Below are 19136 nucleotides of genomic sequence, written 5' to 3' on the forward strand. Positions count from 1 at the left end.
CGAGTCCGACTCTTTGTGACCCCCATAGACTGCAGCATGCCAGGCTTCCCTGTCCTTCGCTGTCTTCCAGAGTTTGCTCAAACTCATGTCCACTGAGTCAGTGATGTCATCCAACCATCTCATCTTCTGTCACCCGATTCTCCTGCTGCCCTCAATCTTTCCCAGCACCAGGGTCTTTTCCAATGAGTTGGCTCTTGCTGTAGTTACCTATTTCCAATCACAAAATGGTAGGATGATTTCCAGGGGGTGGGAGAAGTTGAAGATATTTCTTAATTATTAATGTTTTTCTGTGGTACAGGGATTAGGTATAAAGTTCAACACTGTCAGTTTCAAGGTGGATTTTTTTTCATTATCATCTAGTTGTTTTGGTAGTATTTGTTGAAAAGATTGTCCTTTCCCCATTGAATTTGTTGCTGCCAATGCTGCTGGATTTTCCAGGCAAGAATACTGGACTGGGTTGCCATTTCCTTCTTCAATACTGGAATGGACTACCATGCCCTCCTCCAGGGGATCTTGCCAACCCGGGGACTGAACCCAGATCTCCCTCACTGCAGGCAGATTCTTCATCGTCTGAGCCACCAGGAAGCCCTGTTGCAAAGACTTTCCTTTCCCCATTGAATTTGTTGCTGCCAATGCTGTGTTTCTAAAATTAAAACTTCCGTTCCTCAGTTGCATTAACCACACTTCAATTGTTTAAGAGCCACATGTGGCTCATGGCTACCATAATGGATAACACAGAAACAGAACATTTTTATCATCACAGAAAATTTTATTGAATAATGCTGCTATAGGCCATATAGCACAGTGTCTAATAAATATTTTGCTTTTTGCAAAAAGCAATCAAAAGCAAATAACACTGTTAAAGGCATATATGAAAAAGTTAAAACTTGATGACTGAACACAATTTATTTTGAGGATTTTATAGTGAGGAACTCCGGGAGATAGTGAAGGACAGGGAAGCCTGGCATGCTGCAGTCCATGGGGTCGCAAAGAGTCAGATGTGACTGGGCCACTGAGTAACAACAACAATAATGAGGCATGGAGAAGGAAATGGCAACCCACTCCAGCATTCTTGCCTGGGAAATCCCATGGTCTGAAGAGCCTGGTGGGCCACATTCCATGGGGGTTGCAAAAGAGTTGGACACAATTTAGCGACTAAACAACAACATAGTGAGTCAATGTTGACAAATACAAATATAAAAACACTTTTGTAAAGCATACATTAGACCAGACTAATTCAAAGGATGTTTGGGCATGTATGATGCTGAGCTCTTAGGAGCTGGCTCAGTACAAAGTCTCTTTGTTAAATATTTTTATTTAAAATTCTCCTTAATAACTAGAATTCCAGAATCTTTAATTTGGGGATGGTAGAGAAAGGAGCTGTATTGGACTAGTTATGAGCATTGCTATTAAGAGAATTAATGAAAATACTTTAGCAATACTTAGAGCAGGAAACACAGACTTTATGAGACCACCAAAGCATCTATTCATATTCCTGATTTGCATACTTGAGAGAATTCAAACCTAGTGCTCTCTGGCACCACAACTGAACAACCTTGTAGATATTGCTAGATGTTTAAAATATCAGATCCTTCAGAATTTTTTCCAGAGAGGCAAGTTTAAAGGCTGTACACTATAAAACCCAAAACACTGACAATACCAAACGCTAGGGATGATGTGGAACAATAGGCTGCTGCTGCTGCTAAGTCGCTTCAGTCGTGTCCAACTCTGTGCGACCCCATAGATGGCAGCCCACTAGGCTCCTCTGTCCCTGGGATTCTCCAGGCAAGAACACTGGAGTGGGTTGCCATTTCCTTCTCCAATGCATGAAAGTGAAAAGTGAAAGTGAAATCGCTCAGTCATGCCGGACTCCTAGTGACCCCATGGACTGCAGCCCACCAGGCTCCTCCGTCCATGGATTCTCCAGGCAAGAGCGCTGGAGTGGGGGCCAGAATGCTCATTAATTGCTGGTGGGAATGCAAGACAGTAGAGCCAACACCTTGGGAAACATTTTCACACTTCCTTACACAGTTAAACACAGCATTAGCGTGTGACCCAGCAGTCACACTCCTTGGTGTATACCAAGATGAGTTGAAAACTTATGTCCATGCAGAAACCAGCACGAGTGTTTATAGAAGTTTTATTCACAATTGCAAAAATTCAAAGCAAACAAAATGCCATTTAGTAGGTGAACGGATAAGTAAACTGGTAAACAATGAAATATTATTCAGAAAAGAAATAACTATCAAGCCATGAAAAGACATTTGAAAAACCCTGCAGGTTTGTTTAAGCTTTTTGGGTTTTGGGTTTTTTTAATAAATAGATTTTAAAATCAGACTTTAAGGTTTATTGGAAAATTGAACAGAAAGCTTTATTAATCTGAATTGAATATTGCTAAGTGAAAGAATATATATTGCAACTGCATGATATTCTGGACAATAAGAACCAGACAATAAGAAAATTAATGGTTCTGAGGGGCTGGGAGGCAAGGACAGTTCAGTTCAGTGGCTCAGTCGTGTCCGACTCTTTGCAACCCCATGAATCGCAGCACGCCAGGCCTCCCTGTCCATCACCAACTCCCGGAGTTCACTCAGACTCACATCCATCGAGTCAGTGATGCCATCCAGCCATCTCATCCTCTGTCGTCCCAGGGAAGCATAAATAGGTTGAACAGAGGATTTTTTTAAGATTGTGAAACTGTTCTGTGTATTATTGGCACGATATAGGTACATGACGTTTATGACATACATGTAGGTCATACATACATGTACATGACATACATGTTATGATAGATACATGACATACATGACATGCCTGTACAACACAGTAAATCCTAATATAAACTACACGTTTTAATTAATGATAGATCACTGTAAGTTCATAACTTTTAACAAGGGCATACACTAATGCAAGATGTTGTAAACACGTGTAACTGAGAGGGGGTGGAGTATATGAGAGCTTCCTGTAGCTTTCTGTTGGATTTTCTAGTAAACCTAAAAACTGGTCTTAAAAATCTATTGGTTAAAAGCAAAAACAAAAAAACTTAAAAGGTATCTCTGCAGAAACCTGTAGGGTTTTTCAAATTTCCCCACAGGCTCATGGTCTCAAATGAGAGGGTGCTTCATTCTTCATAAACACTAGAAGAAAAGCTAAAACTCATTAAGCCTTTATATCATGGGTACTGCGTATAAGTACGTTACTCTGCTAATCAACAAATATTTATTCAAAGCAAGGAGAGCCAGCCTATGGGATTTAATGCGTATATCACCTACGCGATTTATACGTGTATCATCTACGCAATTTAGTTCGATCGACATACAATGCTATGAAGTACCACTGCCATTAACGTTTTTAAAAAACAAGCGGCAGCTCTGAGATAAGCCAGACAACTGATAAATACAACAATAGGCATTTAGTCTGAATTCCAAACCCAAAGTTCGAAACCACAAAACCGAACCGAAGAGAATTAACCATTTCTGACTCCCTCATCCGAAACAATGAACGGGCGACAAATCTCGCGATGCTATTGAAGCTACTACTACTCCCGATATGCAAAGCGGTTTCCGTGCCGCAACCTGTGCCGCAGCAGGTGCCGCAGCCTGTGCCGCAGAGTCCGCGGGGTCCCGGCATGCCTCGAGGCGCGAAAGGCAATCTGGGAGCCGTAGTTCTCCTGGATGCCTAGTGGTGTTGCCAGCGCGGCTGTGGCGGATCGCTCGCTTCCAGCCAGTAGGTCCTCTGAGGGCGAGCTGAGGCGGAGAAAGGGCGTGGAACTGGAACCGGGTGAGTCGGACGCGGTCTACGCGATCGAGGGAGGCGGCACCACGGCAGAGGGCTGACTCAAATAAATGGACCAGTGCTGCAGTCTCTTCGGAGACACCGCGGTCTTAGCGTCAGCGAGAAGAGGGTGAGGAGGCGCCAGAACCTGGTCCTTGCACCCGTTCTCATCCTTCGCTCCCCGCCGCTCTCTCCACCATGCAGTCCCGGGAAGAATCTTCGCGCTCTCGCCGCATCGCCAGTCCCCGCGGTGGGAAGCGCCCCAAAAGGGTTCACAAACCCACGGTTTCAGCTTTTTTCACGGGCCCGGAGGAGCTGAAGGACACGGGCCATTCTGCAGCCCTGCTGGCCCAGCTCAAGTCCTTCTACGATGCGCGGCTGCTCTGCGATGTGACCATCGAGGTGGTCACCCCCGGCAGCGGGCCCGGCACCGGCCGCCTCTTCCCCTGCAACCGTAACGTGCTGGCGGCCGCGTGTCCCTACTTCAAGAGCATGTTCACCGGCGGCATGTACGAGAGCCATCAGACGAACGTGACCATGCACGACGTGGACGCCGAGTCCTTCGAGGTGCTGGTCGATTACTGCTACACCGGTCGCGTGTCCCTGAGTGAATCGAACGTGGAGCGCCTTTATGCAGCCTCTGACATGCTGCAGCTGGAGTACGTGCGGGAAGCCTGTGCCTCCTTCCTAGCCCGCCGCCTTGACCTGGCCAACTGCACGGCCATCTTCAAGTTTGCTGATGCCTTCGGCCATCGCAAGCTGCGGTCGCAGGCGCAGTCCTTTATAGCCCACAACTTCAAGCAGCTCAGCCAGATGAGTCCAATTCGCGAAGAGTCCCTGGCAGATCTGACCCTGGCCCAGCTGCTGACCGTCCTGCGCCTGGACAGTCTCAACATCGAGCACGAGCAGACCGTGTGTCACGTGGCGGTGCAGTGGTTGGAGGCGGCTCCCAAGGAGCGGGGTCCCAGCGCTGCAGAAGTCTTCAAGTGTGTCCGCTGGACCCACTTCACTGACGAAGATCGGGGCTACGTGGAAGAGCTGCTGACCAACACCGTGGTGAAGAAGTACTGTCTGGACCTTGTTGAAGGGGCCCGGCAGATGCGGTATGGTGACACGTTGTGCAAGTCTCTGGTGCCCAAGCCAGAGAGCAGCGGTGGCAGCGGTGGCAGCGGTGCTGTTAGCTGCGGTGGCGGTGGCGGTGGTGGTGGCGGTGGCGGTAGCAGCAGCGTCGTTAGCATTGTTCTTAGTGGCGGCGGAAGCAGCAGCTCCGTTGTGCCCATGTCTGATCATCTACCCCAGAGGTTAGGTGTGTATGCCAAGAAGATGGTGATCTTCTTTGGCCATCCCAGAGATCCCTTTCTGTGCTGTGACCCATACTCGGGGGACATTTACAAAGTGCCATCACCTCTGACCTGCCTTGCTCACACTAGGACTGTGACCACCTTAGCTGTCTGTGTCTCTCCAGACCATGACATTTATCTGGCTGCCCAGCCCAGAAAGGACCTCTGGGTGTATAAACCAGCCCAGAATAGTTGGCAGCAGCTTGCTGACCGCCTGCTCTGCCGGGAGGGCATGGACGTGGCATACCTCAATGGCTATATCTACATCCTGGGTGGTCGGGACCCCATTACCGGCATTAAACTGAAAGAGGTGGAGTGCTACAGTGTCCAGAGAAACCAGTGGGCGCTGGTGGCTCCGCTGCCCCATTCCTTTATTTCCTTTGACCTGATGGTCATTCAGAACTATCTGTATGCTCTCAACAGTAAGCGCATGTTCTGCTTTGATCCCAGCCACAATATGTGGCTGAAGTGCGTTTCTCTGAAGCGCAATGATTTTCAGGAAGCCTGTGTCTTCAATGATGAGATATACTGCATCTGCGACATCCCTGTCATGAAGGTGTACAATCCAGTCAGAGGAGAGTGGAGGCAGATTAATAACATCCCCTTGGTGTCGGAGACGAACAACTACCGGATTATCAATCATGGCCAAAAACTGTTGCTGATCACCTCACGCACCCCGCAGTGGAAGAAGAACCGGGTGACGGTGTATGAATATGATATTAGGGGTGACCAGTGGATTAATATAGGTACCACATTAGGCCTGTTCCAGTTCGATTCTAACTTTTTTTGCCTCTCAGCTCGCGTTTATCCTTCCTGTCTTGAACCCGGTCAGAGTTTTCTCACTGAGGAGGAAGAAGTACCTAGTGAATCCAGCACTGAGTGGGATTTAGGTGGGTTCAGTGAGCTGGATTCTGAATCAGGGAGCTCAAGCTCTTTATCTGATGATGATCTGTGGGTTCAGGTAGCCCCTCAGTGAAATGCACAGGGTCAGCAGAGTGTGTTACAGATAAATTGAAACACTAAGGTATTTTTACTGCTTTGGAAAGTATCTTAAAGAGATACCCTTTCTCTTTGCTGGAAGAAAAAAAAAAGAGTTGATTAATTTCAAGTTTGGCTTAGAAAGGGTATTGTTTGAAATACTAATATAATATTACAGAATTTAAACATCTTTAAAAGGAATCAGCCTATTTAATAATTTACTGTTCTAAAAGTCCAGTGTGGATTTGTTTGGTATGTTTATGTTTGACAATATAAGTTAATTGCAATCAGTAGTCTTCTATGATTAAATCTTACATTGTCTTGTGCCACAAGTGTTTCAACTTGAATTTTAATTTCTACACTAAAAAACTGATTGGATAGGAATTATGAGGGTGGGAAAGCATATATTTTCCTTCAGAGCAGTGTAGTAGATTTCCAAAACTTTAAAGTAGTGGGTTTTTACAAAATGTGTTCTAACAAATATAGTCTGCTAAGTTTTATTTCCGTTTTCTCCTCTTTTGTGGAAAAAAAAATTATATATATGTTTAATGTGACTGAATGGTGATTTCACTTGTTACAATGTATAGAATGGTCATAAACTTACCAAAAGTAAAAACAAAAAAACATGATTCTGTTTGAACAGAAATTTCAGTTTAAATCTGTAACATAACATGTATTTGCAAATAGTGAGCAATTTTCCATCTAAAAAAATTCCATTCTAATAGTGTCACCAATTATCTAAAAATCTTAAAAAAAAAACAAACCTAACTTGCTTTGTAGGTTCATATTTTAAATCTATACGTGACAAATGCTTCATTGAATCAGAGGAATAATCCTTTTTTTCACTGGACATGATTGTGAAAATTTTTATCCGTTGTCTTAAAAAGTTTATGTGATTCTTAAAATATTTTGGCTGTATAGTTTTGGTGTTTCTCTTCGATTTGTCAAGAAGGTGTGATTATTCTTTATTGTTTTGTGAGTGATATTGGTTTTGAAGGTATATACCGGTTAAGAACAGTACTTTATTGAAATCAGTAGTTATTGTGTCTATCAACTCTCAAAATCAAGTGCCAGCAAAGAATTTTCAAACTTTAAGTCGTGTATAGAATTGTTTTGTGTAGCACTGAAAAATTCTGTCCGTTTTGTAAGTCGCTAAATGTTATTATCAGCTTAAAGGTATTTTTCTATTAAAAGTTTACAGTTAAATAACATAAGTGGATGATAGCATTTGGGGCCAGTAGTGAAAGTATATTTCGTCTAAAATATTTCTCTATGCAGTGGTGTACAAGGCTATTTTATTATGGTATTTGTACCTGTCCTGTGTTTCTCTATGAACCCTGCTTCAGTCTTTGTTTCTGTCAACATATGTAAGGGAAAGAAAGTCCAGAAACAGAGAATAAATGACACAAAACTTACATTGTTAAACACAAGAAAATGTAAGTGTTAACCTCTTGAGGTTTTATTGGATATAATTGTCATGATACATACACATGATAAGTGACCAAATGCTTATGATGTATAACTTTTTCTACACGCAGTCAGAATTTCCTCTCTGAATCTTCATTCAGTGACATGCTAATTCCTCTTCTGTTTTTTCTCCAGTGACAGAGTGTTAACATTTCTTATACCCTGGCAGAGAGTACAGAGGAATGCCATTTTTCTGGTAGGGAATGGACTTTTTTATTGAAATACCATAGGATGAAAACAGAAAGAGGAAGACATAAAAGGTATTTTTACAAGTTGTTCTTAGACATTTTAATGGGCTGTTTGAAGATTCTACAAGACATTCCTGTTCAACATTTTTAGTGAAGTAAGATGCTCACTTGTCTAACCAGTACGTGTTCCTTCAGAAGGGCAAACCTGCTTTGAGTTGCTTAAGGCTAAATTTTGTTTCATCTGACATCAGGGTGTTTCTGGGCACTGTCCTTAACACAAAGCTGTTTCTCCATAGGATTATTTTTTGGCCAGCTTTTTCTTTGCCAGTTACTTCCTGTTGATAGCTTTTCCTTTTATCAGGTCGAAATAGAACAGTGATGATCTCAACCAGGTCTTAATTCTGCAGAATTAAGGTTATACAACTGATAAAAAACATGTTTTCCGCTTGTCATTTTCAACCTTTGATTTAAAGCCTAAGCTAAATAGTGGTGATATCTTGGTTTACAAAGAGGTTTTCCTAGGAAGAACTTTGGTTTTGTGCTATATTTGTGAACTAGAGAATAGTTGTTAATCATTATTTTATGGATAAGTGATTTGTATGTGATTAGTTACAATAAAACATACTAGAAACCAGGCTTTTCTGACTTTTCAATTCATTGTTTTCTGCTAAATGTATAAAACCCTTGCTTGTACAGTGAATGGCAACTGCTGCTGCTGCTAAGTCGCTTCAGTCGTGTCTGACTCCGTGTGACCCCATAGACGGCAGCCTACCAGGCTCCCCCGTCCCCGGGATTCGGGATTCTCCAGGCAAGAACACTGGAGTGGGTTGCCATTTCCTTCTCCAATGCATGAAAGTGAAAAGTGAAAGTGAAGTCGCTCAGTCGAGTCCGACTCTTAGCGGCCCCATGGACTGCAGCCCACCAGGCTCCTCCATCCATGGGATTTTCCAGGCAAGAATACTGGACTGGGGTGCCATTGCCTTCTCCGGAATGGCAGCTAGCAGTGTTGAAATCTGTTCTTAACAGGAAAGTACCCTTGTCCCTGTTTTCCAATTAATCAGCACATCTTTTAGTAAATATGTTTATAGGCCTGCTCTTTGTAAGCTTCAGAATGACCTTAATTATCTTTTGTATCTATCCCTGTAGGCTGAAAAGCTTTGTCAAAGGACCCAAATTTTTTCAAGTTCTTTTAAGTTCAAACGATAAGTGGCATTTGGATTTCCAAAAGGATAAAGCAGAAGTATTTGTACCTGATCTTGTTGAGAATCTGGGGAACACTTTTGATCTACTTCTAAGAAAAAGGCCGATGTCATAACATCCCTGAAATCATACAAGTATGACGACTTCTGGAGCTCATCAGACCTAAGATAAGAGCACTCATGACAGTCTCTCCTCCCCACACTTGCATAAAAGCTCTAACCCTTTTTATCATTTTAACTGAACTTAAAGGAACATTTATAATTACAAATACAAAAAGCTGGGAAGTGTTAGGAGTCAGCTTTGGTTATAGAAAATGTGAGCGTCAGTAGAAACTTGAAAGGATCAATGGCATTTTTACAACCAACTAGAGGGTTCAGGATATACAAGCCAGTTGTTTGGGTTTTTTTAAATAATAAAAAACAAAAGACACCATTCACAGAAGTTGCCAAACCTCTGGAATACCATGGAGAATACCATGGAGGCAGTAGGTTTGTGCAAAATAGGAGCAAGGACCCCTCTTTTTTACTCTGAGCCATTGTCACTCACCCATTTCATCAAGCTTCCATTCCATCAAACATTTTCAACTTTGACGACTCAATATGGTGCAAGGCAAAGGAGAGGGGGAGGTGCCAGGTACTGTTGTGTAACGTTTCATCCATATCTGAGACATTTGTCCTGAAACAGCCTCATCTGTGGGGAGTCACCTGTCTGTAATGGAGTCACCGTTTCTCATTGTCACTTCTAAATCTAAAATTGATGCATAGAATCTCTGTATCAAGAATATTCTTTTGGGCAGACCATTAATTGTGGGGGAACAGTTTAAAAGGACTTTGTAATTGTCAGGCAAAGTACTTTTTCCAAAACAGGTATGTTTGTGCCTTGAAGAAAGAGAAGAGCCAGAACTCTTCAATTGTATACAGCATCACCTTCATTTAGATCATGTTAAGAAAATAGAATTTTTTTTTTTTTTTTTTTGTATATTGTGACTGAAAAATTCAGCCATGGCACGCACTTCAGGTACAGCTTGCTCCAGAGTCTCAATATCTTCAGGGTTTTCTTTATACAGAGAATATATCACGGGGTAATGTTTTCCCTTGCTTTCTACATTGGTTAGAATATATTGGTAATAGATACCCATAATTGTATAAATATGAAGTTTCTCCTATGAAAGGCCAATCTGTTATTTTATCTAGAAAGTTGACTGAGACTCAGGCTTTTCTGTTTTCTTGTTCTGCTACCCTCAGGGTGTTGTTCTAACCCACATGGTCCAAGCTGGTTCACCCTTGTGTCCACATTCCAGCCATTAAAAGGAGAGGAAAGGGGAGGGGAGGGCATGACCCTTCCGTGTGAGGGAGGTTATGAACACTGCTTCAGTCACATGACATTGGCCAGATCCTAACTCCAGAGACATACAGAGCTGCAGGAGGGCCTCAGAGAGGTAGTCTTTGTTTTGGGTCAACATGTATCTAGTTAAATTTCAAAGGTTCCTTCCTAGGGAATGGGGGGAAAAGCTGTTAGATTAAACAACAATATTACACCACCTGTCAGGCCAGGTTCTGTCACATGGCAGCCAGGATGACCACACCATCCCAGGAGTTACTGCCATCAAAACAATGTGGACTAGGCCTCCCACCCCAGAAACACTCAGAGAGCTCCCTGGGCTCTTGCTGCTACTCTGTACAGAAAAGGCAAGGGTGCCTCATCTTGTTCTAATTAAGAAAAGCCTCCTAGACTCAGTGTGTGCTGGTACCCTAGATCATGAGCCAAAGTCTAGTATTCATTGTATCAGGGAATGTTCCAGCTTCCTAAAAGGAAAGAAAAAAATACCGAGACAATGGCTCTGAATAATCAATGGCAGTATTGCTTTTGTTCAAAATGTGAGGTATATCAGACTTCTGTGGTGGTTGAGTGGTTAAGAATGCACATGCCAGTGCTGGGGACACGCGTTCAATCTCTGGTCCGGCGAGCTTCCACGTGCCTCGGGGCAATTAAACTTGTGTGCCAAAATTGCTGGGCCTGTGCTCTGCAGCAAGAGGGGCCACAGCAATAGGCCCTCACTCGCTGCAGCTACAGAAAGCCCTGCACAGCAATGAAGACCCAGTGCACCCCAAAATAAAAAACAAAAATTAAAAAAATAAAATGTGGACTATCACTTATACAGTAATGATGAGAATGGAATATTTCTTAGAACAAAATGAGCTATTTAGCAACATTCTGGCATTTTCTGTGCTGTGCTTCTCCCCCTCTGTTGAAGCTCAGACCAGTTAGCCACAATAGTCTATTCAAAACCTAGTGTCTTGCTGAACTTTTTAACTGACTTCAGGTTAATCACAGTTCATGCAATATACACATATAGTGTTATGTTTTGTGTTTGTAAAAACTTCAACTGCCAGAGAACACTTTGAATAATTGTATCCATCAAGTATGTAACTGATCATCATAATTTTCATTACAAATAGCCATACTTATTTTTAAAACACCCTCAAACAGCCCTTATTTTCATATGTAACCCTAATCCCCGCCAGCAAGAAGAGTAAGTAATACTTCTGTTAGTAGTTGATTTCATTAGTACATGGTTGTCGTTCAGCAGCTAAGTCATGTCTGACTCTTTGTGACCCCATGACACACCAGGCCTCCCTGTCCCTCACCATCTCCTGGAGTTTGCCCAAGTTCATGTCCATTGAATCAGTGATGCCATCCAACCGTCTCATCCTCTGCCACCCTCTTCTCCTTTTGCCTTCAATCTTTCCCAGCATCAGGATCTTTTCCGGTGAGTCGGCTGTTATGATCGTAGTTTCTATAATGTTAAGTTTTAAGCCAGCTTTTGCATCTCCTCTTTCACTCTCATTAAGAGGTTCTTTAGTTCCTCTTTGCTTTCTGCCATTAGAGTGATTACATTAGTACATTAATGAAGACTATAAGACCCCATTCTCTATTTAATTTCTTGTCTAAACACAAGATTTTTGATGTATGCTGTGACTGGGCTCTTCTCCATATTCTGTGCTAGCCACTGCTTGGTGAAGGACAGGGAAGCCTGGTCGCTGCAGTCCACGGGGTGGTAAAGAGTCGGACACAACTGAAGAACAATGACATTGCTTGTTTAGTATCACAGGTTCATTACTTTCTTGTGTGGCCTTCTTACATGCTGTCATTATTCCGTGTATTGATTTGTTTGCTCTTTATTATATGTCTCATGCACTAAAATGTGCACTCTTCTTAGAGAAACCACATCTGATTTTTCCACGGCTCCTAACCTAGCGCCAGGTATATCGTCAGCATTCACTGACTGTTGAACAAAGAAATAAATGTATTTTGTGCTTGTTTGCATTTATATAAGAAACACTCGCATTCAGAGCTCTCATCTTTTTGTCAATTTTCCAGCTATGAAGGAGAGCTATTATTAAACTCTTTTGTCTGGTTGCCATAGCAACCCACTGGCCTCCAGAGCTACAGGTTATTTCTGATGGGCATATTCTCCTAGACAACCAAATACGTGGTATTTTCAATTATGGAATAATGATGCTATTATAAATCACATTTCTGACACTATATATTTTTCTGTCTTTTATGAAGATGGCAGAGAATTAGAACGGAAACAAATCTGTTGGGATCAACAAAGGCTAGGGGAAATAAAGCAGTATGACTCACATCTCTTCTCTCAATCCTTTCATATTTCCTCTAAGTTCCCCACCTTTCCATAAGCACTTGTGAATTCATTTGGGTTTTCTAACCAAGTTGTTAAGGAAGTTTGGAAAGTTAATTGCTACAAGACAGGCTCTAAAAAAGCTCTGTTGCAGCTTAAATACTTTCTCATTTTCTCCTCCTTGCTTGTTTGTCTTTTTTTGCCTATGCTGAGCCTTGCTGGATCTTAGTTCCCAACCAGGAATCAAACCCGTGACATGTGCGGTGGAAGCACTGAGTCCTAACCGCTGGACCACCAGGGAATTCCCAGTCCTTGCTTGTTACTTAACTGTCATGTTAAATTAGTGAATAATAGGCTTGCAAAAGTTGATATTTGCCCTGAAATGTTTCAAAATCGGACTTTTCCCCAACCCTGTTCTTCTTTACACATTTTAGTGGCAAGAACTGAGAAAAGTTTTATTAAACTGGGTTAGTCATCATAGAAAAACTCATCAATAAAACAGGATTTCTCCAGCCCATTCGATGAGCCATGAATGTAATTTCTAAGTGAAATAATCTATTTTCTTCTTCTTTTATTGGCTGCTCAGCTTGTGGGATCTTAGTTCCCTAACCAGGGATCGAACCTGGATCCTTGGTAATGAGAACTCAGAGTCCAAAGCACTAGACTGCCAGGGAATTCCCAGCAGAGTTGTTTTCTAATGGTGGATGCCTTAAGGGGATTTTACATGCTCTGCTTATGTCATGCTCTGCTTTCTCTGTAGGTTCTGGTCACATGTTGTAGGGAGAGTCAGGTACCATCTAGTTCCAGGTAGATCCTATAATAAATACTTCACTTCCTCTGTGCAGGTCTAATGCCTCCTTCCTCTGTGCAAGTTTAATGCTTTTCTCATAACACAGTTGTAATACTCGCCAGTAAACAGTCCCATAACTTTATGTAAGTGATATTGCATTTAACTTACCTGTTGGGCTTTGACATTATAAAAATGTAAGACTTTAGTAAATTCAACCATCTTTAACAAATAGTATATAATGGAGATACTTTCAGGAGGATAAAGAGAGATGTGGGATGGTATCAAGTGTGATGTCAAGATTGCAGGTTTTGGTACCTGAACAGCCAGGGTATTTTGATTTACATATTTTAAAGAACTTTATTTTAGTCTTCTAGAAATTTCCAGGCATTGTTGTTATTTTCAGGAAGCTTTGAATCCTACCAAACATGATCTCAGATGTCAAAACTCTGAGACAGATGAGCCCAGATATCTGCCTATTGTAAAAATTGAAAATGGCCTAGTGGAAGGGAAGGTTTTATCAGGGGAGGATCAGATGTGCAGCCACACAGATATTGCAACAATTTTTGATGAAATCACTTTTTCCCAAATCTAGTTCTCTTCTCTAGAAGTTAGGATGTTCAGTAATTGCTGCACCTTGATTTAATTGGATTTGGGTACTGAATCAGATTAACCAGACTGTCAAGAAGCAAATATATAAAAGTCATTGATACATATATATATAATTTATATATATGTAAAATAATATATAAAAATAATATATAATTATATATATATAAAGTATATAAAAGTCATGGATATACTAACTTGCAGTTAGAAAATAGAGCTTTTGCATTTAGGTGGGAGCCCCCACTGCCCAACTCCTCCCTTGCGAGTGAAGAGTTTGGATCAAGTATCGAGTGCCCCAGGTTTCAAGGATGCCACCCACGAGCCTGCACCCCAAATCACATAGCTTGGGGAGACTTGGGGAGCCAGCCAGCCAGCCTTGTCATCTGCAAGTCCTCCAGGACCACGTTAAACAGAGGAGCAATTTCAAATGGGCATTCAAGCACTTCCATGGCTAGTCACCTCCCAAGGTCAGCACTGGGGAAACAGGTGAAAACACCCCTCCTCTAGTTTCTCCTGGAAAGGTGCTTTACGGCATACTTTCCCAGCTACTGCCTGAAGGTCCAGCTTCTAATTGGCCTTTGTGTGGATGCCGTCTGGGATTCTCCCAGGAGCCCCCAAGCACTGCCCCTGTGTGTTCTCTAAAAGTTGCTCCAGTGATAAAAACCAAGTCTCCAACTTCTCTGTGGAAGGAGCTTGTCTACACATGCAGCACCCGAACTATCTTTGTGCCACCTGAGGGCCTAGCTCTCACATCGTCACCTGGCTCTGGGAGCCAACAGCATCCAGCTTTCACAACTACCCTGGGGCCACATGAAACTAAGGGGCAGTTTGACACAAAAATGTCAGCCGGCTCAACACAGAGGGAACTGACAAAACTGCAAGGTTCTCAGTTTCTTCCTAGAAGGTGTTCGCATACTTTTTCAGCTTCTGCCCAAGGACTGGGCTTCAAATTAGCCCACATGCATGTAATTAGTCACTGTCTGAGGGACTGAACGGGCTTGTGGCGACTTCTTATGTCTTCTTCCTATAGCTCACCCTAGCCGTGAAGCCAAGTCTCCAGATGCACTTCTCAACATGTCTAGCATGCCATCTTCTATGGCTGCAAGCTGAGGGACTGGCTGCTAAGTCTCCTAGCTCTGGGAGCTTATGGGGTTCAGTGGTTTGTCCCCTGGGACCACAGAGGACAGAATTTTCTATGGATACACAGGTGTTTCTGGCAGGGATTCCCTCTGGCTCAGCACAGAGCAAGCAGGCTGAAATACCCAGCTCTTGGTCTCCCTTTGATCGGGGCTACAAACACTGTGTACCTAACATCCTGACCTTCCCAGTTACTGCCTGAAGGTCAGGCCTCCAATTGGTCTGCACTGGGGACTCGAAGGGACAAACATTTAATATAGTCCTCTGGGAGCCTGAATGTGTATGTGGGTATTTCCCATGCCTTTGGTGCAATATCTCATCTTGGCACATCCTAATCTAGAAGCCACCAAGAACAAACACTGACTTGCTGCTGCTGCTAAGTCGCTTCAGTCGTGTCCGACTCTGTGCAACCCCACAGATGGCAGCCCACCAGGCTCCCCTGTCCCTGGGATTCTCCAGGTAAGAACACTGGAGTGGGTTTCCATTTCCCTTTCCAATGCATGAAAGTGAAAAGTGAAAGTGAAGTCGCTCAGTAATGTCCGACCCTCAGCGACTCCATGGACTGCAGCCTACCAGGCTCCTCCGTCTATGGGATTTTCCAGGCAAGAGTACTGGAGTGGGGTGCCATTGCCTTCTCTGAAACACTGACTTAGATGAGTGCAAAAGTTGGATAGGCGACCAGGTGCTCAAGTCATGCTGACTGATAAGATTCATCTTGAATACATGGCCACTCCTTCACGACTGGGGAAGGGGAATCCCCTGGTGGGCTAGTGTTTAGGGCTTTGAGTTTCCACTGCTGGGGGCCCGGGGTTCGATCCCTGGTTGGGGAATTAGGATCCTACAAGCTAAGTAGCAAAAACAAAAACAAAAAGACTGGGAGAGATGACTGTTTTATTTGACAAACAGAAACCAGCACAGAGAGTCAAAGAAAACTAAGAAACAAAGGAATATCAGGAGAAAAATGCATGAATAAAGAATGCATGAATTTCATCAAAGAGATAGAAAACATGAGATACTATCTCATCTTAGTTATATTTTAATTAATAAGCATTTTAAATAAATTGATTTTATATGTGATCTTATATATTTTAATAGTTTTATTGAGATATAATTCATATACCATATAATTCCCTTACTTACAGCATATAATTTAATAGTTTTTGTATATTCAGGGTTGTGCAACCATCATTACAATTAAAATTTTTTCCCTTCACTCTAAAATAGAAACCCTGTATCCATTAGCAGTTATTTCCCATTTTCCCTCAACTTCTCCCCCTTCTCCAAGACCTAGACAACAAAATGGTCTACTTTCTAAATCCGTATGAAATAGAGACACAGACACAGAGAGTAGATATGTGGACACAGTAGTTGGGGGGATGAGGGTGGTGGTGAATGGGAGCTTGGAATTGACACATATACACTCTTTGTGTGTGTGCTCAGTTGCTCAGTCACATCCTACTCTTTGTCATGGACTATAACCCACCAGGCTCCTCTGTCCATGGAATTTTCCAGGCAAGAATACTGGAGCAGGTTGCCATTTACTACTCCAGGGAACCTTCCTGATGAGGGATTGAACCCTTGTCTCCTGCATCGCAGGTGGATTCTTTACCACTGCGCCACCTGGGAAGCCCGAGTGGGAATCTGCTGTACAGCACAGGGAACTCAGCCTGGCGCTGGGTGATGACCTAGAAGGGGGGGTTGGGGGAGTGGGGGGAGGCTTGGGGGGAGGAGGATATATGCATACTCACACCTGATTCACTGACTTAATGGACATGGGTTTGAGTAAACTCTGGGAGGACTGCAAGGAGATCCAGCCAGTCCACTCTGAAGGACATCAGCCCTGGGATTTCTTTGGAAGAAATTATGCTAAAGCTGAAACTCCAGTACTTTGGCCACCTCATGTGAAGAGTTGACTCATTGGAAAAGACTCTGATGCTGGGAGGGATTGGGGGCAGGAGGAGAAGGGGACGACAGAGGATGAGATGGCTGGATGGCATCACTGACTCGATGGACGTGAGTCTGAGTGAGCTCTGGGAGTTGGTGATGGACAGGGAGGCCTGGCGTGCTGCGATTCATGGGGTTGCAAAGAGTCGGACACGACTGAGCGACTGAGTTGAACTGAACTGGGAGGAGTAAAGGACAGGGGAGCCTCGCGTGCTGCAGCCCACGGGGTCACAAAGAGTCAGACATGACTTAGCAACTGAGCAACAACGACCATATTTTATTATACATCCTCATTTGATGGACATTAGGGCTTTCCCCACTTTTTGGCTATTATGAATCATGCTGCTATGAATATTCATGTACAATTTTTTGTGTGGATATATACTTTCGGTTCTCTTAGGCATATATGTTTAACTTTCTGAGAAACGGCCAAACTTTTTCCAAGTTGCTGCACCATTTGCAATTCTATCAGCAATGTAAGGTCCAGTGTCTCCACATTAGCAACTGTTCTTTATCTGTCTTTTTTATTATAGCCAACCTAGTGTGTATGAAGTGCATCCTCATTGTGGTTTTGATTTACCTGGTATCAAATGGCTAAAGACATTGAGCATTTTTCCATGTGCTTCTTGACCAATTGTATATCTTATTTAGAGAAATATCTGCTCAGATCCATTGTTCATTGTTTAATTGGATTTCCTTTTTATTAAGTTGTAAGAGTTAAGCCCACCTGGGCTTCCCAGGTGGCACTAGTGGTAAAGAACCTGTCTGCCAATTCAGGACACGTAAGAGACGCGGGTTTGATCCCTCAGTTGGGAAGATCCCTTGGAGGAGGGCATGGCAACCCACTCCAGTATTCTTGCCTGGAGAATCCCATGAGAGGAAGAGCCTGGAGGGTTGCCGTCCATGGTATTGCAAAGAGTCGGACGTGACTGAGCGACTAAGCACACAGAAGAGTTCTTAGTATATTCTGGATACTATTGCCTTATCAGATGTGTGATTTGCAAATATTTTATTGCATTCTATACGTTATATAGGCTGTTGTGTCATCCTCAAAATTCATATGTTGAAGCCCTAATTCCCTGGGACCTCATTTTGTGTCTGTATTTGGGAATAGGGTGTTAATGGAGGTAATTAAGTTAAAAATGAGATCACCCATAGGATGGACCCTAATTCAATCTGGCTGGTGTCCTTATAAAAAAAGAGGAAATTATGAGACACAGAAAAATACAAAGGATGCGTGTGCACAGAGGAAAGTCCACGTGAGCATATATTGCAAAGGTGGCCATCTGCAAGCCAAGGAGAGAGACCTCAGTAGAAACCAAATTTGCTGGGCCTTGGGCCTCTAGCCTCCCAGATTGTGAGAAAAAACACTTCTGTTGTCTAGGCCATCCTGGCTATGGTATTTTGCTATGGCAGCCTTACAAACTAATATATATATTTTGATATTGAAAGTTATGGCTGTTTCAAATACTTAAAAATGTGAAAGCAGCTTTGGAACTGGGTAGTGGGTAGAGGTTGGAAGACTTGAGTTCATGTTAGAGAAAACCTAGGTTGCCTCAAGAAAACTATCGGTAGAAATATGGATGTTAAAGATGCTTCTGGTGAGATTAATGCAGAAAACTCAGCCTCTGTGTTCTAGTGCTGAATAGAATCTTGGAGTCAGAGTTTTGGGTGCAGTAGAAAAGAATAGCTTTATTGCTTTGCCAGGCAAAGGGGTACACAGCAGGGTCCTGGCCTCGAAAACCCTGTATCCCCACCTGGGAGAATTTGGTGAGAAGTTTTATAGCAAAGGTTCAAGGGTGGGGTTGCTGATAAGATTGGATGTGTGCAGGGCCTGTACTCCTTTTATCTGGTCTCAGGTAATCTTTCGCTGAGTTTCTCTGGTTCCTTTAATCTGGCCTCAGGTGGTCGTCTTTGGAATGAAGAATGCTGATATGTTAGGCATGCGTGCTAAGTCGCTTCAGTTGCTTCAGTCGTGTGGACTGCAGCCCGCCAGGCTCCTCTGTCCATGGGATTTTCCAGGCAAGAACACTGGAGTGGGTTCCCAGTTCCTCCTGCAGGGGATCTTC

The 19136-nt window shown here is 43.1% G+C and overlaps 1 protein-coding gene across 1 annotated transcript; it reads left to right on the forward strand.

The window, feature by feature from the left end:
• The first annotated feature begins 1917 nt into the window (after nt 1–1917).
• Nucleotides 1918–8383, forward strand: LOC102398033 (kelch repeat and BTB domain-containing protein 6). Its single transcript, XM_006076520.4, has one exon. The coding sequence runs from the start codon at nt 3973–3975 to the stop codon at nt 6088–6090; it is 2118 nt and encodes a 705-aa protein (XP_006076582.1). The 5' UTR covers nt 1918–3972; the 3' UTR covers nt 6091–8383.
• Nucleotides 8384–19136: the final 10753 nt, after the last annotated feature.

The sequence above is a fragment of the Bubalus bubalis genome, chromosome 13, assembly GCF_019923935.1.
Source record: "Bubalus bubalis isolate 160015118507 breed Murrah chromosome 13, NDDB_SH_1, whole genome shotgun sequence".
Taxonomy (NCBI): domain Eukaryota; kingdom Metazoa; phylum Chordata; class Mammalia; order Artiodactyla; family Bovidae; genus Bubalus; species Bubalus bubalis.

Coding starts and splice junctions, on each gene's coding strand:
- LOC102398033 (XM_006076520.4), top strand. CDS start 3,973: ATGCAGTCCCGGGAAGAATCTTCGCGCTCTCGCCGCATCGCCAGTCCC.